General features: G+C 44.5%; 1 protein-coding gene across 3 annotated transcripts in view; it reads left to right on the top strand.

The window, feature by feature from the left end:
* The window catches only part of RARB (retinoic acid receptor beta), a 446540-nt gene that overhangs the window by 264799 nt on the left and 155042 nt on the right, over positions 1 to 26699 (top strand). For all 3 annotated transcript variants that reach the window (XM_065877062.1, XM_065877064.1, XM_065877063.1), the window contains exon 2: positions 21363 to 21511. In XM_065877062.1, the coding sequence (XP_065733134.1) occupies positions 21363 to 21511 (149 nt within the window). The remainder of the gene's footprint in view (positions 1 to 21362; positions 21512 to 26699) is intronic.

Below are 26699 nucleotides of genomic sequence, written 5' to 3'. Positions count from 1 at the left end.
TTTCTCTCATAGAAGCCACAGCCTTTTAAATTGTGGAAGAAACCAGGAGGCTATTTACTCTTGTTTTCCATCCTGTTTGTTGTTAGTGTCCGCACTGGCCTGGTCCCTCTTGTGTTTGCTGAGGAATTGCAGGGAGGTGAGAGATGGGAAAGAAGGTTTTCTTGTTCTTCTGGTTCACTCAGAACTCTCGTCTGGAGATGGGCACCAGTGGTGGTACCTCCTAGTCAGCCGGCACTATTGCGTCTTCCATTACTGGAAAAACAGGAAGAAAAAAAGAAAAGTTTCCAGGAGACACTGAAACATTGATATTTTGGTACTTGCCACGTAGTTTGTTTAGAGGGTCCCAAACCTATGAAAACTGACTGTTTTAGCCTCTCACATAATGCTCTTAGTTCAGTGGTTACAAACACAGTTTGCTCTTCATGTCCACATCTGCGGATCTGACCAATCTCAGATGGAAAATATTCAGAAAAAAAAATTCCGGAAAGTTCCAAAAAGCAAAACTTGAATTTGCTGCACAGTTGGCAACTATTTACATTGTATCTGCAACTGTTTACATAGCGCCTACATTGTATTAGGCACTGGAAGTCATCTAGAGGTGATTTAACCTATACGGTGGATGTGTAGGTTACACGCAAATAGTACGCCATTTTATATAAGGGACTTGAGCATCCGGAGATTTTGTTGTCCATGGGGATCCTGAAACCAATGCCCCAAAGATGTGAAGGGGTGACTGCTATTTTAAGTGCAATATATTGTTCTGTACTTGGGATTTTTACATACCGTGTTCTACCTGTTTCTTTTGTTTGAAATCTAGTTGTTGAGTTATGGATTTTGAGGAGACAGGTGGACTAACTGAAGTGACTGTCTACAGGTCATGTAGTGGGCTCTAGGTGGGCGCTCCATGCGTTCCTATGTGTACAGCGTGGTACAGTGGAGCTGGCACTCTTCATGCGCTGCCTTTGCTGTTGCCTCAGTGGTGTTCATCTGTACCATTGGTCCATAACACTTACCTTGCAGGCTTACCATAGACTTAAATAAGAGAGTTTCTTTAAAGTACCTGAGACTTAATACTCAGTAAATAATCTTCCCCCAATACTTTACTATGAAAAAGTTGAAAGGACGTTACAGGGAACCCTTGGATACTTACTACCATATTGACCATTGAAGTTACCAGGTTTGTTTTCTGTGTTTCTTCTCATTTCTCCTTTTTAGTGTGTGTTGTTTCATTTTGTTTTATTGATTGGGTTCCCTTGCTAACCTGGGAAGTCTTTTGAGGTCAGATACGGTGTCCTTTACCTCTGTCTTCCCAATATGGTCGTATGGTATTAGTACAGCTAGTAAATACCTGGTCAGGACTCAGTTAATCATGGTTGAGTCAATGGATATAGGTGTTCAAGCACACCACCCCTTAAGGTCCCAGATACCGGCACTCTACAGTAGAACTTTCTGCGAGGACGGGAACCATCTGTAATTCTGTGTTGTCCAGTACGGTGATGGCTGGTCATGTGGACCTGTTGAGCACCTGAAATGTGGCCAGTATGTCTGAGGAACTGAATTTTTTATTCTATTTAATTCTAGTTCTTTTAACTTTCATGTGGCTAGTGACTACTGCATTGAACAACACAGCTCTGTATACTCAGCTATTAATATATTTTCAATATTTGTGCATTCTCTTTATTTCCCTTTTCCTTTAGCCTCTATTATTCTCTCCTACTGCTGTTCAGGAGCTCTAATTATCTCTTTATGTAGACGGTAAATAGACTGCAGGAGAATGTAAACAGAATACTGGAGGGTAGTGATTTCAGTCATTGTTTAACTTGTTTTCCTTCTGGGTGGAACCCTTTTTCCTGGGGCTTGCCAAATACTTAGCACTTATTTTGCTAACACTTATTTTGCAGAGCTCAACCAGGATTTTCCCAGAATCCCAGTGGGCTGGACTTGAGGTCTGTTTCTTGCAGCAGTCCTATTGTGGGAGAATACAAATTCTAGTCCTGTGCGCCACACCTGCGTGGTTTTCAAATGGATATAGAGTATCTTCCAACCTTTTCCAGCCAGTTTCAACTCTGCTTAAACATTTTAAACTGCAGGGAGGCAGAGAGGAACGGACCACACTCTGTGGAAGCCTCAGTGTGTGTTCTAGAAAATGCCACGCTTTCTCTCCCCCGAGCACCTTCTGCTCGTATATGTGTGCTCTGCTTAGTAATCCAGTGCCGGGCGCACGGTAGGGGCTCAGGAGATATCTGAGTATAGTTCAGTGAACACGAACTTGAAATTCAGAACATCTCAAGTGGTCTCCGCTTTTGCTTATTTGTATATTTGGGGGTCACTCAAAACACCTGAAGTAAACTGGAGGGAGTGGTTAGAACTTGGGAGGCCCGCGTTGGACGTGATGGCAAGCCCTTACAAACGTGTCGGCTGAAAAATTGGCCTGAAAATATGAGAACGTGGTATTTCCTCGGGCTTCTGGCACTCGCTTTGATATCCTTGGAATAGAATCTCTGATGGTACTTCCCGTTCACGTTGCCACTCCTCCCTTCCTTCTTTTTTTGGTCTATCCCTAGAAATGGGGTGAAGAAATTAAATAGAAACAGGACCAAATTAACAATCAAGAGAAACTTTTTTTAAAAATTTATTTTATTGGAGTATAGTTGATTTACAATGTTGTGTTAGTTTCTGGTGTACAGCAGAGTGACTCAGTTATACATATATATATTCTTTTTCATGTTCTTTTCCATTATGGTTTATCACAGGATACTGAATATAGTTCCCTGTGCTGTACAGTAGGACCTTGTTGTTTATCCGTTCTATATATAACAGTTGGTATCTGCTAACCCCAAACTCCCGATGCTTCCCTCCCCCACCCGTCCTGTCCCTTGGCAACCACAAGTCTGTTCGGTCAAAAGAAAGTTTTGAACCAAGGTTTTTTTCTCTCCTGAATAGTTTCAAGTTGTGACCGATTTTTATTAAAATGAAACAACCGCCATCATCATAATTAATATTTATTAAGTGCATACTATCTGCATATTGTACCAAGTGCATTAAATGAATTGTCACCTCATTGTCGCAGCAGCCTGAAGAGAAAGGCACTGTTATTGCTCCATTTTACAGATGAGAATCCCCAGACGCAGAGCAGTTCAGGCGCCCAGATCCGTGGAGTAGGAGGAAGCGGGTCGAAGTCCCCCTCTCAGCTTTGTGTGACGTGGGTTTCCTTCCTTCTCCCAACTCTTCAAAGTAAACCCATGCTCTTCGCAGGGAGGGGGAATGAGGAAGGTTGGAAGCCCCAGAACCCGCAGTATAATAAAAGGGTTTCCAATGGAAAGCTGGAAACAATACGTTTTTAACAAAATGGGCATTTACTCTAATTGCTGTGCCCCTACTGTTCAATTCCTTTTTATGTCCTAATTCATTAAATTATGTGCACACACAGGCTTATTATTTACAGATGTATGCACTTTAAACGGGCTCATGTGAAACAGATGTTTCTTGAAAGGTAACCGAGAGCTAGTGATCTAAACCCTCCTTTAGTGGGCATCAAGTGAGTACTCTGGCCCATTACTTGCAGGGTTGTTGCTATTATTTTGAATTGCAGTGTCCAGTAAGGGGAGGAGAATTCAATCCGTCCTCTGGAGGAACAAATAAAAACACAACGACCCGATAAGCAGACATCTGCGTCTCAAAATAAAAGAGGGCGTGTGCAGGTGACAGGCAGGTGGGCTCAGGGGGATGTGAATGAGTTCTGTAAGCAGTTTGAAGATAAAAGATCCATTGAGTTATAGGAGACTTTTTAATTTTTTAAGAGCCTTATTCTGTTATATCTTAATCATCACAGTCTTTGAATTCATAGCTGAGCAACTATCATGCTCCCTTTTATCCAGAATTTCTTAGTTAATTTTTTTTTTTTTTTGGCCATGCAGCACGGCTTGCGGGATCTTAGTTGCCCGACCAGGGAACCCAAGAGCCCCAGCAGTAGAGGGCCAAGTCCTAACCACTGGACTGCCAGGGAATTCCCTAGTTGCTTATTTTTAGATGGAATTACTCCATTGCTCTTGTAACTGGCAGGAATGCGTGCAGAGCTTGGACCGTGAATGTGATGTCAAATTACTGTCTCCCAGGTTCTAAAAGAGTCAGGGTGGACTCTTTCCACAGGTTCTTCATGGCTCCAGATAAATCATCTTCCATTAATGATAGCTATAGAATTAATTTCAGTTATGTATTGCTATGAAACCCTAAACTTAGTGGCTTAAAACACAATTTATTATTCACTTTCAAGATTCTGTCTCACTTGGGATCTGTCATGTGGCTGCAGTCAGATGGTTCCAGGGCTGAACTCCTCTTAGGGCCAGACGAGGCCGATGTTCACCATGGCTCCTGCATTCCACGTCCAGTTCCTCGGCTGAGGTTTCTGGAGCAGCTAGAGGCTGCGTGGACCTCTCTCTCTGCACGACCTCCTCTTGTGACATGGGCTTCCTTACAGGATGGTGGTCCCTGAGCTCTTCACGTAGCTTCCCCCAGAATGAGCATTCCAAGAAACCCAGATGGAAGCTGCAAGGCCTCTTAGGATCTAGTCCCGTGTGTAACAGTGTTATTTTTGCTACGTCCTTTTGATCAAAAAGCAATCCCAGTAGCAGCCCAGGTTGAAGGGGAAGGGCCTACACAGTGGTGTGGCTCCCTGGAGGTGTGGGGTCACTGGGCAAGCCATCTTTGGAAACCAGCTACATGCTAACTAGAAATACATGCACACCTCTTTTTCGATACAAGGTTAACATGGCCTAATCAATTCACAGCGCCATAAACTGGGTGGCATGTGTCAGCAAACGCATTTCAATACTTATTCAGAATGTCAGGGAGCAATAATCATCACCCCTCAAAGTCCACAGGGAGATTTCTTGTCTATGAATTGTCAGGAGTTCTCTGAACAACAACAACAAAAAACTGGAGCAAAAAGATGGCTGAAATGATGTCATTTTGCACGTTGAGAGCTGGAAACCGTCACAAGTGAAAAATAAAATGGGACATGAAATATTAAGTGGCATATCAGGTTTATTGCACGTATGACCATGAGAGTGCTTTTTATTTTGTCTTATGGAGCTCTAAAAAAAAAAACCCATGTAATGGCTCAAAGGCATTAAAACTCCCATATTCTCCCTGGCTCTAGGCCAGGGAACAGGGCATGATAAATAATCCCAATAGATGGAATATGTAGGAAGGAATTTTAAAATGTATTTACTATAGACATATTGACCTCCCTAACTAATAAAAATGTGTACGTGAGGTTAGTTTTGAGGGAAATGTGCAGACCTTACACATTTATAGTGTATATAAATACCGTACACGCTGTAGTGCTTGGCGTCCTTAAACTATTTCCCTCATCTCTGTAACATTTGGCTATCATATTCTGTCTTTACCCTAGAAGCAAAGAAAAGCATGGATTTTATAGTACATGTGCAGTTACTCTAAGAAGGAATAGTTTTAATTTCCTTTATCTTGAAGCAGGGGTCAGGAAACTGAGCCATATCTGGTCTGTAGCCTGTTTTTTTGTAAATAAAGTTTTATTGGAACATGCCACGCCCACTCATTTATGTCTTGTCTGTAGCTGCTCCCCATACCGCAGCAGAGTTGAGGGGCTGTGACAGAGACCGTATGGCTCACGAAGCCTAAAATATTTACTGTCTAGTTCTTTACAGAAAGAGTTTACTGATCTTGTCTTAAAACGTTGAAAAATCAGTAGGACAGCTTCAAATAGGAATGAGTGCTTTGTTTTTCGGTTATAATAATGTAGGTGGATTCAGGAGGCCAGTTCTGGATCAAGCTGTTTCTGAACTCTGTGACCTTGGCCAAGTCCTTTAACTTCTCTAAGCTTCAGTTTCCTCCTATAAATAACAGAGAGTAAAAATTGGATAATGATAATAATCCCTGCTCTCCTTCACACTTTTGCCCTGAGGGAGCAAGTGAGGGAATGGGATGAAAACACACCTGGAATCCTCCACCACCAGGTAATGTGTGCTGTTGGCAGATCTGCTGAATTGGCTGAAACGGTCATCATGTATTTGATGATGCCTAGGATAACTGTGCAAGGATTTGTATGCAGATTTAATTCTTTCACTCATTTTTCAACCAACATTTATTAAGCACCTGCTGTGTACTTTTACGCACTGAGTATTTAAAGGCAAGTCAGCCAAAACCTTTGTGTGCTCGTGACATGCTTGGTCATGGCAGCCTTGGGCACCATCGGATCCCAGCCTCCAGCTGGGACCATCTTTACTGTCTGGTATTTTTAGTTGTCAGTTTGTGTGGGCGAAGAATGGTGTCTTCTAACTTCTTTTTAACCCAGCATTTAGCACGGTGTCTGGCCTTGCCAGGTGCTCAATAAATACATGTCAGCAGTTGGATGTTGCTGGCTGATAATCCTGGCCCCGTCCACCCGGCCCCCCATTGGTCCATGCAAAGGTTTGCGACTTTGGGTTCCAGCAGCTGTGGAAGGCTCCCAAAGGGGAGATCGCCGTGGGAAGGAGGAGTTTCGAGAAGCTGTTTCTGAGGGGTCTGTGCACATGGGTTGGGGATGGGCCACGAGGAGAGGGCTGTGGTGGTCCTTTGGGTGATTCGCAGAGGCCGGGAGGGACGCGACAGCTGAGTGGGAGGGTGCGGGAGCAGAGCTGACGCAAAGTGCTCTGCTCACGTTCGCTTGTGGGGGAATCTTATCAGGAGGGACAAGTGTTTTCAGAGGGAAAATGGAAGCAAAGGTCAGCAAATCAAGACTTGAGACTGCTGCTTAGGAGGTGAGTGGAAGGTGAATCGTGTCGAGGTTCGTCAGCACAGGCATGACCCCTGATCCTGTGATGATGGTAACTGCTTGTGCCGCCTCTGCGACAAGCATTGGGCCCAGTGCTTCACAGTGATTCGTCATTTAGTGCTCACGATGATCCAATGCCGGATAGGCTGTCATTTCGTACAAGGAGAAATGGACACTCAGAGACACTAAGTAACTTGCCCAGAGCCACACAGCTAGTAGGTAGGAGAGTTAGGATTTGAACCCAGGCAGGCCCCAGAGTTCACACTTCCAACCACGTGCTTCAGCTTGTCTTTAAAGATGGGAAGTTCCCTAAAGGAAGGAATACCCAAAAAGACCTGCGCCTTGGGGCCTGCTCACAGGTGGTAAAAATGCCTTTGAATTATTTTTTCAAGTTTTCCTTAGCAATTTCTTTTTTTAAATTTTTTATCTTTAGACAGCTTTATTGAGATTTAATTTATATATCATTCAGTTCACCCTTATGAAGTGTACAATTTAGTGGATTTTAGTATATTCACAGAGCTGTGGGACCACTACCACTATCTAATTTCAGAACACTTTCATCCCCCCAGAAAGAAACTCGTAATGGTGAATTTTATGTATCAACTTGCCTGGGCCATGGGGTGCCCGGACATTTGGTCAAACATTATCCTGAGTGTTTCTGTGAGGGTGTTTTATTTTGTTTTGCTTGTTTGTCTGTTTTTTATTTTACTGGAGTGGAGTTGATTTACAATGTTGTGTTCGTTTCAGGTGTACAGCAAAGTGAATCAGTTATACATATACCCACTCTTTTTTAGCTTCTTTTCCCATTTAGGTTATTACAGAGTATTGAATAGAGTTCCCTGTGCTATACAATAGGCCCTTGTTGGTTATCTATTTTATATATAGTTGTGTGGGTGTGTTCATCCCAAGCTCCTGATTTATCCCTCCCACCAGCGTTTCACCCTTTGGTAACCATCAGTTTGTTTAGCAATTTCTTTTTTAAGAACTAAAATGAAAGCGCTTTGACACCGTCATCCTTCTCACATCAGGAAATAGTGAGAAATCACTGTTACGAAGGAAGAAAAAGATCAACTGTGTTAGAGCGTTTCTGTCTATAATCTGAACAATTCCATGTAGAAAATTCAGAATCTTTTAAACTAAAATATCCCCAGTGGGTCCTTTTGAGCTGCTGTGTGATGCTCATCTCCAGCACTAACACAGTCGTCATGTTAGTCCACTAGAAGTTTCGGTGGGGACGCTTCTGGTTGCCCCCATACACAGGTCCTCTTGGGAGGGAGTGACCCGGGTGTTCCTGAGGCATCGCAACCCTGCAGACCGGGACAGAAGAGCAAGCGCACGACTTCGGGTTGCAGTCTCGTGCCAGATACATTCTGGCTGAGGGAGTGTAAGTGGCCCACTGGTGAAAGCTGGAGAAGCAGCCCGGGGAGGGGGACCCGAGCCCTCCTCTCGCCGCCCAGCAGAGCCCCGAAGCTGGCAGCGGGGCGGGCCACATGTGGCCGGAGTTACTACCCGCGCCCGAGAGCGTGGAGTTACACGCCCTTGGACCGCCGCCAGAGGCCCTTGGAACCTGGTCTGAGCTGCCGCCACCCGGCCTGCTGGGGCTGCTTTCTCGGCAGGGAAGGTGCGGGAGGGCTTCGTGGGCCGGGGATGTGTGCCTCCTCATTCCTGTGTTTGCCTCTGGGGACTTTCCTACTTTATTGCTTTGACTGGAAAGAAGAAAGGGCATTCTTTCTGTCCCTTTAGCTTCTTTCCTTTTTAGTTTTCCAGTTTTACTTTTGCTCCTCATGCCAGGATGACTGCATGGGTCTGCTTGACGTGGTCTGTATTTTTCTCAGACTTGCTGCCAGGGACTCTACCAGCGTCTTGCCAAAGAAGTTGTGCAGGATCACAAGACAGGATGTCATCCCCGGGGTCACACCCATTCTCTTGAGCCCAAGACCACTTGCGTGCCAATTCCTGCTTATCTGCTCCCCTCTGGATGGCCTCGAGCCAGTTCCCTCACCAGTCTGTGCCTCCAGTTCCTTGCCTGGAAGTATTTTTTAGCGATACTAAGATGAGTTCTCTCATAGGGCGGTTATGGGGGGCAAATGAATTAATATATGTCAAACGCTTAGAACAGAATAGGGGTGGCAGGTAGCCCGCGGTAGATGCCCCGTGATTGTCGCTGTTAATACTTGTTGTTGTATTCTTCTTTTTTAAAAAAATTATTTATTTAGTTTTGGCTGTGTTGGGTCTTCGTTGCTGCACGCGGGCTTTCTCTAGTTGCGGTGGGCGGGGGCTGCTCTTGGTTGCGGTGCGCGGGCTTCTCATTGCGGTGGCTTCTCTTGTTGCGGAGCACGGGCTCTAGGCACACGGGCTTCAGTAGTTGTGGCGCGTGGGCTCTAGAGCACAGGCTCAGTAGTTGTGGCTCACGGGCTTAGTTGCTCCACGGCATGTGGGATCTTCCCCGACCAGAGCTCGAACCCATGTCCCTTGCATGGGCAGGCGGATTCTTAACCACTGTGCCGCCAGGGAAGTCCCTGTCATATTGTTTTTGTTTGACTTGACTCTATAGAATTTCCCATCATCTTCTAAGGCATCAGTCACATCAGGATGTGCCTCGCCCACCTGTTCCCAAATAACAAACAAGTCGTCGAATATAGAGTTGTGTCGTTTATAATGTGTAAACCCTGCAGCGTGGTACACACACTTGTCATCTCCATTTCTCAGGTTAGGAAACTGAGGCTCAGGAAGGTGAAGTGACCGTAGTAAAAGGCAGCGTCAGGCAGTGAGCTCCCGCCTCTGTCTCCTGTGCTCCAAGAAGTTGTATTTTTGTCCTAAAGTCTTCCCACAAGTAGTCTCCTTACTCTAGAGCAGGGTTTTTCAACCTCAGCACTGTTTCTAATTTGGGCCAGACAGTTCTTCGTTGTTGTCTGGGGAGGGGGAGGGAGCTGTCCTGTGCACTGTGGGATGTTTTTTGTTTGTTTTTGCTTAATTTTTATTGGCGTATAGGTGATTTACAGTGTTGTTAGTTTCAGGTGTACAGCAAAGTGAATCAGTTTTACATACACATATATCTGTTCTTTACCATATTCTTTTCCATTATGGTTTATTACGGGATATTGAATATAGTTCCCTGTGCTATACAGGACAACCTTGTTGTTTATTTTATATTGTTTTATTTTTTAATTTTTATTGGCGTATAGTTGATTTACAATGTTGTGGTAGTTTCAGGTGTATAGCAAAATGAATCAGTTATACATATAACCGTTCTTTTTTTTTTTTCCATTTTTAAAGTCTTTATTGAATTTGTTACAATATTGCTTCTGTTTTATGTTTTGGTTTTTTGGCCGCGAGGCATGTGGGATCTTAGCTCCCCAACCAGGGATCAAACCCACACCCCCCGCATGGGAAGGTGAAGTCTTAACCATTGGACCGCCAGGGAAGTCCCCATATATCCATTCTTTTTTAGATTCTTTTCCCATATAGGTCATTATAGAGTATTGAGTAGAGTTCCCTGTGCTATTCAGTAGGTCCTTATTAATTATCTGTTTCATATACAGTAGTGTGTATGTGTCAATCCCAATCTCCCAGTTTATCCCTCCGGCCCTTTCCCCCTCGGTAACCATAAGTTTGTTTCTACATCTGCGAGTCTCTCTCTGTTTTGTAAATAAGTTCATTTGTACCAGTTTTTTAGATTTCACACGTACATCATACAAAATTTCTCTTTCTCTAACGTACTTCACTCTGTATGACAGTCTCTAGATGCATCCACGTCTCTACAAATGACCCAAGTTTGTTCCTTTTTATGGCTGAGTAGTATTCCGTTGTATATATGTACCACATCTTCTTTATCCATTCATCTGTTGATGGACATTTAGGTTGCTTCCATGTCCTGGATACTGTGAATAGTGCTTGCAATGAACATTGGGGTACACTGTGGGAAGTTTAGTAGCATCGTTGGCCTCTACCCACTAAATGTCAGTAATTGCCCCCAGTTATGACAGCTAGAATCTCTCCAGACATTGCCAAATGTCTCTTGGGGGGCAAAATCAGTGTTGGTTAAGAGCCACTGTCCAAGATTAAGGAAGGTGGAAGGGAAATGTGGGAGGATGGGGGTTCTGGGCTGACCATCACTTATGAAACATCGTGTGCCAGGCAAGTTGCAAACAATGTCTCTCGTTCACCAACAGGAATTCTAGGATCATCTGCATTGTCCTACGGGACACTAGGACTCAGAGGAGGAACAAAAACTCTATGGTCACTAACATAGCAAGTGTCAGAAGAGGGATTCAAATCCAGGTCCATCTGGAGCAAAGCCCATGCCATCCCATCACTTCCTCACACAGTTTTCTGCAGGTTCAGGGCATTTTAGTTCTTTTTAGGAACAAAGGAAACTCACACGATGAGGATTAAATTGGTTTCAGAGCTTTTTGAGGCCACTAGTGTGAGTGTCTACCTGTAAAGTATCAAGCAAATAAAAAAAAAAAACACTTCTTTGCAGCAAAGTATAACTGAGTAAGTAGAACGTTACTTTGTTGCGAAAGAGGTTACATTCTGGTGTCTTTACCCTTGAACTTTCTCAGATCTCAGAAGAATGGCAGAAATTCCCATGTGACAAAGAGTAATTTCATCGTCATCTTTTAAAAATATTCCACCACAGTATCCCCCCTGTTTTCTGTAAGGACTGGTACCAATGTGATTTTCAAATATATTTACAGTATATAAGCAAAGAATTGCGTATCTGAGATGATAAACATTTTAGTGGTCCTGTTTTAATCCACTATGGGTGCAGGAAATTTGAACAGATAATAGAATGTCATTTGTTAGTGCAATAATTTCTTTTTAAGAATTTTGGAAATCCTGATTGGAAGTGGAATATGGGACTGAATCATTTGGTGTGGAGATAAGCTCTTCAGGGACCTTGGTATTGTGATGTCATTAGCTTCATCCACACACGACTCCTGAGGCAGGTTACAGCATTTGTTCACTTAACGCCTTCCATTTCGGATGCCTCTCCGTTCACATCATTAATAAGTATTTAGATGTGTCGGCCCGTTAAGTGATTTTAAGGGAGAATTTATTTGAACTTGTCATAAGCTATCTTAGTATGTCCTAGAAAGTCGTGATCTAAAGCATCGTCTGTTACAAACGTCACCTAAAACAACCTATGACATAATTTTCGACCATGTTCCTTGGAGCAAGAAAGCATATTATAAAAATGAAATGTAGGTGTTGAACGTGTCATAGTCCCTTAGGAAAATATGACAGCACTTCCTACGGTAAAAGTCGGTCTCAGGAATAATTTCTGCTGCTGGCCGAGAGCCCAGACAGGTGTAGCTGCAATAGAGTGATTAGTGGGTCCTCAGCCTCCCGGTCTCTCTTTTTAAGGCCCAAACTATCTTGTCAAATTTAACCATGTCTTGAATCAAATCAGTGTTTGGAAAATTATAACCGTGAATTAAAAGAAAGGGAGGTACACAGTCCTGCAGTTCTCAAATATGAGTAAATAGGCCCGACCAGACCACACCCAGTGATTTACTTCCTAAGGAGGTGGAAGATGAGAAGTTAAAAAGCTGTGGGTTTGAGTGAAATAAGAGTAATATCTATTCAGCCATTTAAATCTCTTTTGTAATAAAATAGACCACTAATACGAACCTGCTGTATAGCACAGGGAACTCCACTTCGCTGGAACAGTGGAAACTAACACAACATTGTAAAACAACGCCACCCCAGTTAAAAAATAAATCTCTTTCGCAAAGGCTGCGAGTAGTGTGTTGTTTAAATTTCCCAGTTCTAAGGTGCGGGGTTCCCCGGCCCTGCTGTCCCCTTCGGGTCTGGGGAAGAGTCAGTGAGTTCACGGTGTCAATACTAAGCCTTTGGCGCAGTCCTGGGCAGTTAGTAAGTGCTCAGTAAATGGTAGCCGCGGTTACTTCAGCTCTTCCGGTGCAACTCTGACCCCTTCTGCCAACTAAAATCCACTGCCGAAATTCCATGGGAGCGGATGCAGGCTTCTGGGGAGCATAAACACCGCGCCGCCTGGAGCTCTTAAGGTATTAAGTGCTCGACAAGGAGCGCATTTAGTGAGGACCTGAGCAAAGGGCGAGGCCGACAGAGTCAACGGTGCCAGATTGACTCAGCAGATTGGGGTTCCGGGGAGGTTAGGAGAGCAACAAGACATTTTTATGTTTTACGTCAAGGTGTCTCGAATGTTGCTAGTGTGGATGGGAATTATCTGGGGATTTTGTTAAGATGCCTGTTGGGATTCGGCGGGCATTTCTGGGGGTGGGGGTGGGGGGTGGAGGGGAGTGGGAGCCTGCGTTTGACCCGGTTCCCAGGTGGTGCTGATGGTGCGAGCCCGGGACCGCACTTTGGAAAGCAAGGCTTTCTTGAAGGACTTAAAAAGCAAAGCCTTCCCGGCCCTTCTTTTGTCCCCTGCCTGTCCTCAGCACCTGTTGCATGTGTGGTCAGAATAGCAGGGATTCTCATAACCCGGCCCCAGCCCTCGGCCAGGATCCCGGGTGACCCGGGCAAACACACACTCCTTCAGGGTCACGGGCAGGTTACTGAGTCAAGACTGCCAGAGCCCGCCGCGCCGTTTTCCTCCCCTCCCCTCCCCCCCCCCAGACCCGGGACTAATCTTGGAGCTTCTCAGTAATAACAAAGCCAGCAGCAGAGTGAGTCAAGACCATTTCAAAGCAGAGTTTTTCTTGTTTGGCAATTACCTAATTTCAAAATGCGATTCACAGATTTGCAAAATCCCCTGTGTGTGGAAACAAACCGCTTCTCCTGAAAGATGATTAGAAGCAAGATTCCCCACCCCACCCCAAACACACACACACACACACACACACACACACACACACACACACTCCGGAGGCGACTGGAAAATTAAATGAGCGGCAGTACGGAGGTCCCCAGTCCCACGCTCACGGTTGGAGGCATGTAAATGATATTTCAATAAAGGTCCACGTGTGCGCGCGCGCGCATGCGCAAACGCCCGCAGCGGAGAATCTGGTTCTAATTACTTGTACTTTGGTTGAACTTTGGCGTTTCCTTTGACTTTCTCCCTAATGTATGAGAGCTGTGGGCCTTGCGATCCTGCAGTGAATCCACAGAAAAAGGAGGGGAAAAAATCCAGACCGGCTCTCCTCCGTGCCAACAAAAATGAAACCCAACTAATGTTGTGACCAAATGCAACACTTTGCTAGTCTCCGTTAATTAGCTGAAATTACTCCCTCCTACAGGGTCCCGGAGCTCAGGGCTCAAAATTCCCCCGGGGCCGTGCAGGAAATGCCTTTTGCTTTACAACTCCTTTTTCCTTTAAGGCTCTGCTACCCAGAGAGTGCATTAAAATGCTGTCTTAATCATCGAAAGTTCTAGCGAAAAGGCAGGGCTTTCATTATGCAGGATGCCTGCCTGACCGCCTCTAAAATCCTGAAGTCTGTCAGCATGGCTTAGCCCGCCATAAATTAGTTCTCACAAAGAAAAACATAGTATACTGGGCCTTCTCTTTAAAATGTTATCTGCTACTTAATCTAACCTTTAGAAAAATGCCAAGCATGTTAGGAATTGTGAAGGGCGCTATTGTTAGAGGCTTTCCGTCTGTTTAAGTGACACTCAGGTGTGTTGTAACAACAAGGACATTTATACTGTGTTTTCTCAGGTGAGTTAATTTGCAAGTGCCAAGTCTTCTTAACAAGCAACAGCATTATTATTATTTTGCTTTTATTTTGGGAGTGAATTAAACCCTCAGAGTTGCGGCAGTGTTTAAGAAGGCTGTGTCACTTGGGAGTGCCGGTATTCTGCTTTTGTGCGGTGTCTCGGTCGGTGGAGAGTTCCTTTGGTTTGCTTTTGTTTTGTCTGCAAACAGCCTCCGAGTTTATAGAGTCCTTCAGAGCAGTGCTTCTCAAAGTGCAAGCCGTGGCCCGGGCCAGTTGCTCTGCGGCCCACTGCCAGTACTCGAGGAGACAGGGCATCCGTGAGAGCAAATGCTTAGAAACTTGTACAGAAATTTGGCAGAGGAATTTTACGTCTAAAAGATCCTTTTTTTCCCTCCTTAAGTTGTACCTTGTGTTTTGAGCATCTTTTTCTTTGTTTTTGTTTTTTTTGCGGTATGTGGGCTTCTCACTGTTGTGGCCTCTCCCATTGCAGAGCACAGGCTCCGGACGCACAGACTCAGCGGCCATGGCTCACGGGCCCAGCCACTCCGTGGCATGTGGGATCTTCCCAGACCGGGGCATGAACCCGTGTCCCCTGCATCGGCAGGCGGACTCTCAACCACTGCACCACCAGGGAAGCCCAAGCATCTTTTTCTTAATTCCTTTTTTCTGGAGATTCATTTTGTGTGTCTTTTTTTCCCTTAGGGATTTGTTTTTATTGATTTTATCAATCTGTGAGAAAAAAAAAAAGAAAGATCCTTTACCATAGATAGTCTGAAAACCACTAATTTAAAGCAAATGGCTTCCTCCCTACCCCCAGAATTCTGCTGCCGGTTGCTGGTCTGGACCACACTTTGAGGAGCATTAGTTTAAAGGCAAACAAGACCTGTAATGAATTTTTTGGCAAGGAAGGTGATTCTAGCTTTGGGTGCCCTAGTGACAGCCACCTTTGAGTTGCAGGGTTGGAGAGGTTTAAAATATGGGCTGGAAGCTTCTGTCAGTGCAGGTTTTGGATCACTGTCTCCTTTGGCCAGTGGGCAGCCCGGAGAAGCCCCCTCAGCACTTCTGGTGCTGGCTCTCCTCTGGGCAGGGACCCATGGAGCCAAACATCCATCTCGCCCTAGCAACAGAAGTTCCTGTCTTGGCCATTCCCTAACAAACGAGGCAGCGCATCTGGTTAGCAGTTTAGATGCCACCTTGGAGGTTGCTGCTTGTTGGGGACGCAGTCACTAAACAAAACTCAGTAAGACAATAAGTAAGCAAGGAAATAAATAAAAGCATGAGGCAAAGAGCAGATCTGAATCAGTCCTCAAAGACTGCTTTTCCCTGAACTGAAATCACGGCAGGATGGCTGGAGTGCGGTTATTTTCTTAAATGACACAAGCCTCTTTTCCCCCCTGGGAAGTCTAAAAACTGCTTTCTTGGCCTGCCTGAGATCGCTGAATGAGCTAATACAGGACATGTTGTCTGCTGGGCCTGCAGCGTTTTTGAGCAAAAAATTCATCATTCCATAGACTGATTGTGCTTGCCTGGAATAAGGCACAAAATGTTTGACGTCTCTCAGGGGCATTTGATGAATCTAACTCTCATTTAAAGGGACTAATAGATTATTGATTTAAGCAGGACGACAGCGAACAGATCAACGGCAGGCACTCTGTAGCAGCCTTTAATGCCAGAACTGAGTCGTGAAGGGGGCCCTGGGCTATCCCCCTGCCTTGTTTCCCACTGTCTTTGGGGCGGCAGTGATGGGGGCACCAAAGGGCAAGAGGAGCACTAATAAACTTGGCCAAAGTATGTTTTTGCTACATTACCAAAAAGGCCAGAGGTTGCATTGAAGTTCAAATCTGCTTTTCTACTGATGCCATATCCTGGTAGTAATCCTAGAACTTGCGTTGGCATGTTTGCTTAAAGCTAGCTTTGGCGATCTGACGGTACCACGGAGATTTTTCTTGTTTGCTTTGCATTGTTCTCAGCTTCACGGGCCACACAGAGGAAATGAAGGACCAACGATGATCTATTTTGAGGGGATATTTGAATACATATAGTCAAATAGTTAATGCTTTACCACCAATGGGAAAATTTTTCCAAAGATGATTATTTCTTGTCATATATAAGTCTTTTCTATATATGTTTGTCTGGGATGCACATGTGGCATTTGTAGGATTCACGTTACAAACCACAATAGACGGAATCAATTCATCCTTCAAAACACAGCCTGGTCACCTCCTCTGGGAAGCCTCCCTTGATTACTCTGAGCTGAATAAGGCTTACAGCCCTCTCTGTCATATCATACCATATCCGTGTTTCCCAAACTGCTGTAATTTGGATTCACCTGGGAATACTTTTTTAAAAACACTGATGCCTGGCTTCCACTCCCGGGCATTCTGCCATAATAGGTCTAAGATACAATCTAAGCATTAGGATGTTTAAAAGCTCCCCAGGGGGCTACCCTGGTGGCGCAGTGGTTGAGAGTTTGCCTGCCAATGCGGGGGACACGGGTTCATGCCCCAGTCCAGGAAGATACCACATGCCGCGGAGCGGCTGCACCCGTGAGCCATGGCCGCTGAGCCTGCGCGTCCGGAGCCTGTGCTCCGCAACGGGAAAGGCCGCGGTGGTGAGAGGCTCGCGTACTGCAAAAAAAAAAAAAAAAAAAAGTTCCCCAGGTAGTTCTAACACACAGCCAAGTTTGAGAACCAGTGTATTATATTCTAATTGTTGGTTTACTATTAGGCCAAACCTGACAAGGCTAAGGGATCATACCATGTACTGTCCATAGCGTGTAACACACACTTGGTATGTTATAGTCAGGGAATTAAATGTTTGAACACACCGGGCTTCCCTGGTGGCGCAGTGGTTAAGAATCCGCCTGCCGATGCAGGGAACACGGGTTTGAGCCCTGGTCCGAGAAGATCCCACATGCCGTGGAGCAACTAAGCCCGTGCGCCACGACTACTGAGCCTGCGCTCTAGAGCCCCCGCACCACAACTGCTGAGCCCACGTGCCACAACTACTGAAGCCCATGCACCTAGAGCCAGTGCTCCACAACAAAAGAAGCCACCGCAATGAGAAGCCCGCGCACCGCAATGAAGAGTAGCCCCCGCTCGCCGCAACTAGAGAAAGCCCGCACGCAGCAATGAAGACCCAATGCAGCCTAAATAAATAAATAAGTTTATGGAAAAAAAAAAAAAAAAGATTGAACACACCAACATCCATTGTACGAATATGGGAAAACACTACTAGTGAAATAACCACAGCCTTAATAAAAGTCCAGAGCCCTCGCTATTGATTGCTTCCAAATAGAACATTTTCATCCGTACATCTGTTGAGGGCAAGTTTTCTGATTCATTCCTTGGTTATAAGTGACTCTCATCTATAGAAAAAGGCTTTCGATTCTGAGGTCTCCCCACTTGCATGTGCTTTGCCTGAGTTTCTCGGGGATTAGATTGCCTGCAGTTCAGTTTCCTCTCTTTGGGAGGGGGAGATGCTGGACCCCCTCAGTACATGGATTTGAAGCTGCATATTTATGGAAATTACCACCCACGTTTGAAATTCAGGGCATAACTCTGACAGCTGAATCCAGACCTAACAGAATTCTATTTACAACCTTCCTAGACAAGCCAGATTAGCTGTTCTACACGAGCCAGTAGAACATGAAAATGCACTCTCCCCACATTGCACACAATGTGGGATTGCTCCTTGTGGTGACAACACAGCTCAGTCCCTAGGGGGGAAGTAGAGACACACAAATAAAACCAATCAGAAAGTTCTGGGAGGCGTTTAGGGGAGGACTCACTTGTGCTGATATTAGGAGCGTAAATTAACACAGCCTTTCTAGGACTCACAGCGTATTCTCAAATAGCCATAACTTTTGAACTGATAATTCCACTTCTGAGAACTTAGCCTAAGGAAATAGAGATGTGCTGAGATTAGCTACAAAGATATTCATCATAATGGAACGTTTGCGGGAAAAATATTTATTGACAAGGAAACAAACTTCATGACACAGTAAGTTAGACAAAGTCCCAAACAGAATCTACAGCATAATTCCACTTTTTAAAGTAAACAAACCAACCAAAAACATTTATACGCACAGTAAAATGTTTTGAAGGGTAGATGCCAAGATAACAGTAATTTTCTCTGAATGAAAGGATTGTGAGTAATTCTGCGTGTGTTTTCTTAGGTTTTTTTTTTTTTTTCAGGGCTCCAGAAGCATTTAATTCTGTAACATCTCTGAAATCAGGCTGTGTCTCACAAGCGTTGATGGGTCATGATTTAATTGGCAGTACTTTTTTGTCTTTCTTAATGATACATAGAATAACATGCATTTTATAATCTATGGTGACTCGGGATCCGTGACACCCAGTAATAACAAGAGTAACAACAGCAGTAGCAGCATCTTAGATTTTTTTTATTGCGATATAGTTGATGTACAATGTTACGTAAGTTACAGGCGACAATATAGTGCTTTACAATTTTTAAAGGTTATACTCCATTTATAGTTACTATAAAATATTTGCTCTATCCCCCGTGTTGTATCCTTGTAGCTTATTTTATATTGTTTTCTTAGATTTTTAACAAAGAGCGATGTATTATTTTGTACTGCTTTCTTGTTGATGCCATTATGACTCATTTACTTTCAGTGAAGCTGATTGGTTTAGGGGCAGGCATGCTGTTGCTTTTGTAGCTTGATAGCTGATCTGATGCGCTCTCGTGACATCTTCGATGCCCACCTTCCTGTACAGCCCTTGCCACAATTGTGCTGAGCTACCCAGTAAAGACAGTACTAGATTTATCTACTAGACCTGCCCAGCTCTAATGAATTCATTCCAAGATTCTTCTGAATTATGACAATACTATAATTATAGTTGATTCTATTCCAAAGGGATAATTAATTAATTTTAAAGGAAGCCAGTGAGTATTGTGAAAGCTACTCGGTTTCTAATTTTACCATTTAACAAGGCCTTAAAGGGCACTTAGAAGGGCACTTAGGGCTTGGAATGAAGACAAATAAGGAAAAGGGGAAAAGCTCATGTATTAATTCAACAAATATTTATTGATTCTCCACCTACTATGTGCCAGCATCTCTTCTAGGCCTGGAACAGAGTTGTAAACAATTCATCTGAGTTCCTTGGTTTCACAAGACCCATACTTGGGGGGGGAGTAGCACAGGTAGAATATAAAATTGTACACAAACAGACTTTCTAAATTTAGACACTATTTAAGGTATTATAGAAAACAAAATAAAATGACATATAGTGACCAGAAGTGGGAAGGGGCCTTTTATTTAGAAAAGTCACCCGTGAGGAGGTGACATTTGCTCTAAGATCTAAGAGAGAAAAGGGACTAGACGTGTGAAGGTCTGAGAATTTCCAGGTAGGGAGAATGGTCAGCGCAATACCCGTAAGTTGGTACGAGAGCTTGGCCTGTTCAAGAGGTGGAACAGAAACCAAGCGTTTAGAAGTCAATAAATGAGGAGAGTCACTGAATTCAGTGATGTTACTGAAGGCCCATATCCTGAAGAGCCTTGCGGGGCCCAGCAAGGAGACTGACTTTGCTCTTATCGGTGGCTGCTGGAGCATGTGAGGGCTCTCGGCAGGTAAGGGAGACAGAGTGATTTTAACTTTGGAGCAGTTATCTGACTGTGCGTGTGCAGAGGGGACCCTAGGCCGGGAGGGTGGGCACCGGGAGACCAGTGCAGAAGCTTCTGCAGTAACTGGGGTGAGAGATGCTGCTGGGTCACTGGGCTGGCCTGGCAGCAAGATCTCAGACAAGGATGGATTAACAGTACGTGTAGGGGGCAGAGCTGACTTGCTGAAAATTTGGCTATCGGACAATCCAGTGGGTAGAGTAGCTAATCTGGGAGATGGTGAACAGTGGAACAACTGGAAATTTTATACTCTGGGAAATATGCCGTGTATTGTAAAGTGATTGGAGGTTGGAAGATTCTGGAACATTATTTGACCACTTTCAGCCCCTCCCTTCCCCACTTCCTCATCCTTTATGAGCAGTTTTGCCTGTTATAGGAATAGGGCCAGGTCTTGCTTTGACATTGAGCATAAATCTGGAGGGTAGGGATGGGAGAATACCTAGATCTTAAGTTCTATAAATTCCTATTCCTCATGGATTTGGGGTGGTTAAATAATGAGATGGGGGATCGCGTATTTGTAAGTCTAGAATGAAAAGCAACGTCAGGCTGTGCCATCATTAATGTAATGCAGTGCTTTTCAAACATTAAGTGTACATTCAGTCACCTGGGGATTTGGATAAGATGTAGACCTGACTCCTCAGACTCGAGCTGGGGCCTGATAGCGCATTTTCTAATAAGCTCTGACGTGGTGCTCGCACTCCTGGCCCAAGGAGGGCTCTGAGTAGCAAAGGTCTCGCCGCCACTGCTGTTAGTGAATCTCGGCTCTGGCCGCGTGCTGACGGCCCTTTCCGTGTCCTTGTTGAATGGCTGCTTTGGGCATTTTCTTCCTTTGTCCTAAGGGAAGTTCCTTTTGGTTAAGTGAGAGACAGGGTCAAGCGGGTCACTTCAGAGACTCTAATTGAGAGTCGAAAGAGCCCTGGGTGTGCAGTGAACGTCTGACTTTGTGTCTTGGCTTTACCACTGCCCGGTGGGTCTTGGACAAGTCACTGCACTCCTTGAGTTTCTGTTTCTCTTGGGGGTAAAATGGTGATAAAATCATCTCCCTCACGGTGCCACGGTGCTCTGCAAATGAGAGAGGCATAGGGGATTGCTTTGTAAACTGTCAATACCACGTTAGAGTCAAGATCGCCCTGCAGTGCCTACACTGGCAGCTCTTTTTGTGGGCCTATCCTTGCTATGTTATTGCTGAATTGGGGGCAGAGGCCTATGAACTCACTGGTGAAAAAGCAATGAACTGAAATACGCTTTCTCTTTTTCCTCCCCCTTCCCATCTCCACCGTAGCGATTGAAACACAGAGCACCAGCTCCGAGGAACTGGTCCCGAGCCCTCCGTCTCCACTTCCTCCCCCTCGGGTGTACAAGCCTTGCTTCGTCTGCCAGGACAAGTCATCGGGGTACCACTACGGGGTCAGCGCCTGCGAGGGGTGTAAGGTGAGTGCCCAGCTCCAGGACTGGGCTGCTTTGATATCTTGTCACGTCACCTCCAATCGGTGTGGTGCTCTGGGTTGTGTGTGGTGGTTTCATTTCTTCCTTAGAGCTCATTAGTTAATTCAGAAACTTCTGCAAATGTCTGATGGGAGCCAAATGTTCCAGGGCCCTTAAAATAACCCGTAACAGTTCTTTTCAGGTCGCAAGAGCCTTTTGAAGGCGTCCTGAAAAGCATCCCCTATTTCTCTTTAGAACATGCCGTCTGGTGTCTTTGTAGTTTTATTTCATTTTTAAATATGACTGACAATCCCCTGAATCAACTTGCAGAGAATCCAAGGTTGAAATGGGGATTTATCTTCTGGCTGTTTCCTCAGCCCTGTGGCCTTTGAATTACAGTTTGATTTTCAGCCTGTGGGGACTTGCTACTGTGTGTGCGTGCGTCCTGAATTCAGGGGAGCTGGATTTAAAATTCCAGCCTACGGAGTCATGGAGGCTGAACATGTGTCAGAGAGTCTATGTGGCTGCTTTGAATCAAACTAGACAATCGTAATCGAGTCCAACAGGCTTAATTAAGTGAAAGAGCTTCTTATTTTTTTTAAAGAGAGAAAAGAAACACAGAATGACTTCACAGGCAAATCCAACTCATCCACAGACAGTCTTTCAAAGGATCTGGGGCTGTCTTGAGCCAGCCCTTCCCTAGATAACACGGCTTCTCTCTGCTCCCGCCGATGGCAGTTCAGGTGTGCTGTTTTTTTGGTTTTTTTATTTTTCCAGGTGTGCTGTTTATGCATCAAAACTGCATGATGCATTGATCAGTGCAGACACGTTGGAGCGTTACAGCCTCCTTGCCCGCCCCCAGCTGCTCCAAGGCATTCTGCATTTAGCTGAGCAGAGTTAGCCCTTACTGCGTGCATGGGTCAGGAGCCAGTCCTCAAAAGGAATGGCTTTAAACCACAGCCTTTTGATTTATTTATTTTTTAACTTTTTAGTTTATATCGGAGTACAGTTGATCCACAACGTCGTGTTCGTTTCAGGTGTACAGCAAAGTGGTTCAGTTAAACGTATACACACATCTGTTCTTTCTCAGGTTCTTTTCCCATTTAGGTGGTTACATCATATTGAGCGGTCCCCTGTGCCGTCCAGGAGGTCCTTGTTGTTGAAACCACAACTGTTAATTTGGCTTACAGCTCATGGGCCGGTGCTCTCGGCCAGGTTCCTCTGGGGGTTTCGTGTGGTGCTAGCCGTGCTCCACACGGACCAGGTCCACCGCAGGTTAGCTGGTGGGCTCTGCTTCTGAGGGTGCTGCCGGTTGTCGGGGGACCTCTCATCCCGTCAGGCTGGCCCCCGTTATTTGCAGGCAGGGTTCCAAAAGAGAGAGTCGGGCTACACGAGTCCTCCAGAGGCTCGGAAGGGACACACTCGTGCTTCTGACACACTCCAAAGCAGGTCAGAAGGCCAGTCTGTACTCAACAGGTAAGAACATAAACTCAACTTCTCAGCAGGAGGAGCTGCAAAGTCACAAGATAAGAGGCAGGAATAGAGGGGGAGGACAGCTGGGGCCGGTTTTGCATTCGGTCTGCCGCCCAGCACGTCTGATGGCCTGGGAACACAGAGTGGACCAGGACGTGGGACCCGGGACCCCAGCTGCACCTCACACACAGCCTGGCACATCCTGGGTGCTGAAAGATACAGCTTGAAGAACCGCCTGAGTGTCAGCCCCTCAAAGAAATTATGCGAGGTTTCCTTCCTTTTCGAATCATTTGAATAAACATGAATTTGTTTACGGGGTGAGGCCAGTTTGGAGAAGTTCATTACAGCCTTAGGAATATCTCTTCCTCTGGGGTTGTGTTGGTTTGAAAGGAATGCCCCTTCTTCCAGTAGCCTCAGATATGGTGGTCAAGGAAGAGAACACGGCAACCAGTTGGCAGCTGGATAAAAAGCAAAGCATCTGTGCATCTAATTAGTGCTTTATTATTGGTAACCCCTCGCTGAACCTACTTAAATTTATCCTGAGATCTGGGAAGGTTTCAGCAGAATCCCAGTTCACTCCGTCCATTTGTTGTACAGTCTATAAATAAATCATTGTCTAGTGCTCATTTGGAAGTTAAATGAAAAGACACTCCTTTATTTCAAAAAACTTTGTCATCTCATGACCAGAAACCTTAATGAGGGACGTTACAACTCAGTTTACCTGCTCCTTTTATGTCCTGGGAAAAGAAATTATGAGCGTGTCTTCTCATGCCAGATCCCAAGCCCTACCTACACATTAAGCAGTTTCACACTCTGTAAAGTACAGACTGTTTTAATCACCTCTTAGTCAGCTAATTCCCTGACCTCTTGTTTTAATTTGGGATTCTGTCTCTTTTTAGGAAAAACCCCAACAAAAACAAAACCCGTAGCAGCACAAGCAAGTTTGATGAACTTGGTAAAGCTGTTCAGAGTCCTGTTGGGGTGTACCTTTTTAATAAAGAACTATAAGCCCAAAACAGTCAGATGAGCTTGCCAACCAGTTGTCTGACTAAAGGGTTTTTGAACTACGGGTGGGTCTCTGAAAATGTGGACTGCCTTTCCCCCTGGTTGTTGAGAAAGACTGGTCTGCATTTTGGCTTGCTGGGAAAACATGACAAAATTCATAGAACTGAAAAACATGAGAAAGCAAAAGTATAATGTGACAGCCAAAGGAAAAAATATATAACTTAAAAAAAAATTAAATATAACTTTTGATATCGTTTTAAAAATTACCAACACAATGCAGAATTTATTGTATAAAAGAAATAGAACATTAAAATAACCATAGTTCTAGCCTGGGAGAAAAACCCCTGTTAAACCTGTTTTTCTATTAGTATGTGCATCTTGTTATTTTTGGTGTTTTTTTACAAGGATAGAATTTTATGTTGTATACTGGTTTTAACTTTCTTTTAAAATTTAATAATCTTTCATGACCAAAATTTAAACAACTGCATAGTTTTTATGGCTATGCCATTAATGTGGTTTATGGTTATATCATAATATATTTCATGAATCCCCTGTTGTACCATTGAGGTGTTCTCAGTGTTTCTCTACTATAAATAATGCTTTAATAAATAGCCTTTATGTTTATCTCTGATAATTTACTTAGGATAAATGAGTAGAAGTGGAATTTCTAAGTCAATGGCTCTGTACATTTTTAAGGCTTAAACGAATTGCCAGGATGCTCTCTAAAAGAGGTATATCAATGTGAGCTCCGTTAGTCTATAAAGAGTTAGTATTATTGAAGACTATCTGTTAGAACTCTCTCCCTGTGATTATGAGGTAACAAATCAAGAAACAACTTCTCTTTGGGAATTCTGCCTATCTTTAGTTTGGTTGTTTATAATGGGCCCCAGGCACGACACCATTTTGGGCTACAGCACATACACCATGGGCCCCCAGTTGACCTGTAAGAGCTGGCCCATCCTTTGGCTGGAGATCAAAGATCACTTCTCTGGGCTGGGATCCCCTGCTGTAAAGTAGGATTCCCAAACAGAACCCAACTTACATCTTTAAAAAGGAGTATCCACAGTAGCTTCCGCCTGTCATGACCAGAATGACCGTATTGACTGTTGCTTGGGGAAGAGAACGTTCTGTCTCCCTAGGGACCAAGCGGCAGTATTAGCCTCAGAATTTAATGAATGGGTTGTGGGCTACCTCTGGGAATGGCCAGTGGCTGCTGTGTTGACACAGCATCACCATGGCATCATAACCACTAGCTGTACCATAGTGATGTCCTGTTAGGGGATTTCCAGCTAAACAGGACAAATGGCAAATTTTTATAGGGGACAAAGGGTACATAAAATGAACATGTGGTATAGTTAGCCAAAAAGGTTTCATGATGTAAAGTAATAAAGCAGATTTTCAGGTGTCTTTAAGAGACAATCTCATTGCTCATAGCTAGAATGTATGCACAGTTTTGGCCTTTATCCTTTTTACATTTCCATTTTTGTAGCTTTCAAAGAGTATGGAATCTAGAGTGAGAACACCAGGATCTGAATCCTAGCTAGGCTACTTGCTAGTTTTGTGACCTTGGGCAAGCATCTTTCATTCTCTGTGTTGCTCTCTTTTCGCAATTGGAAAAATGGAGATAATAATACCACCTACCGTCTAATATTGTCGTGAGGGTAGAATGAGTGACTATAGAGCACATACTTGGCACATAGTAAGTGGTATATCTGCTTAGTTATTGTTTGTACTGTCATGAAATTATTATAATTACTTTTGTACACGGTCATGTAACATTGGTTATAATCTCAGTATTCCTTCTTGTAATGTTCTTTCAGCAATTCCCTATTCCTTTGTGCCCAAATCAACACTGCCTCTTTCCTTCAAGACTCAGCTTAAGACCCAGCCATTGCGTGGAACCTCCCCTGATAACCTAGTACAGGAGTTGTTACAAATTGATTCTGTAAAGAGCCAGACAGTAAATAGTTTAGGCTTCAAAGGCCACATGGTTTCTGTTACACCTACTCAACTCTGCCATTGCTGCGTGAAAGGAGCCATAGACAATATGTAAATGAATAGGCATGGCTCTGTTCCAATAAAACTTTATTTATAAAAACAAGCAGTGGACCATGTTTGGCCCTTGGGCCTAGTTTCCTGACCTCTGCAAAAGTACATGGTGATATGTCCTGTTTTTAGTTTCTAAAACTCAGAAGCTGGTGACCCAAAGCATTCATGCCAAAGGCGGCAGCAGCTGTTTCTGGTGGACTGTGGGCCTAGGACGGCTATTCGCCATCCCTGCCTGCCCGGGCGCCATGGCAACAGCTTCAGGACCACCCTCCCTCTCAGTTGTTCCTCCACCTCTCATTCCTGCTCAGCTCCCACCTCCTTGTCAATCCAAAGCCAGAAATTAGCAATTTCCTTATAAGTGAGCTACTTCCAGAAACACCTGGCATCTTACTTTGGAGCGGTTTGTGGGATGTATTTTATGATCTTCCATATCAGTTAGCTTTTCCTGCCTAACAAAAAGCTCTAATGCTTGTTGGCTTAAAACAAATGGCACTTATTATTTGTCACAATGCTGCGCAGAGCTTCTTGTCTGGGCTGGCTTGGCTTGGGCCAGGTGGGTCTAGGATGGCCTCACACACATGACCAGGGCCTTGACAGGATGACTGGACCCTCTCCCCATGTTGGGGCTCTTCGCCCGTGAACCTAGCCTGCGTTTGTTTATGTGGTG

Source organism: Phocoena phocoena, chromosome 4 (assembly GCF_963924675.1).
Source record: "Phocoena phocoena chromosome 4, mPhoPho1.1, whole genome shotgun sequence".
NCBI lineage: Eukaryota > Metazoa > Chordata > Mammalia > Artiodactyla > Phocoenidae > Phocoena > Phocoena phocoena.
The sequence above is the reverse complement of the archived record's forward strand: the minus strand, read 5'-3'. Positions and strand labels throughout refer to the sequence as shown.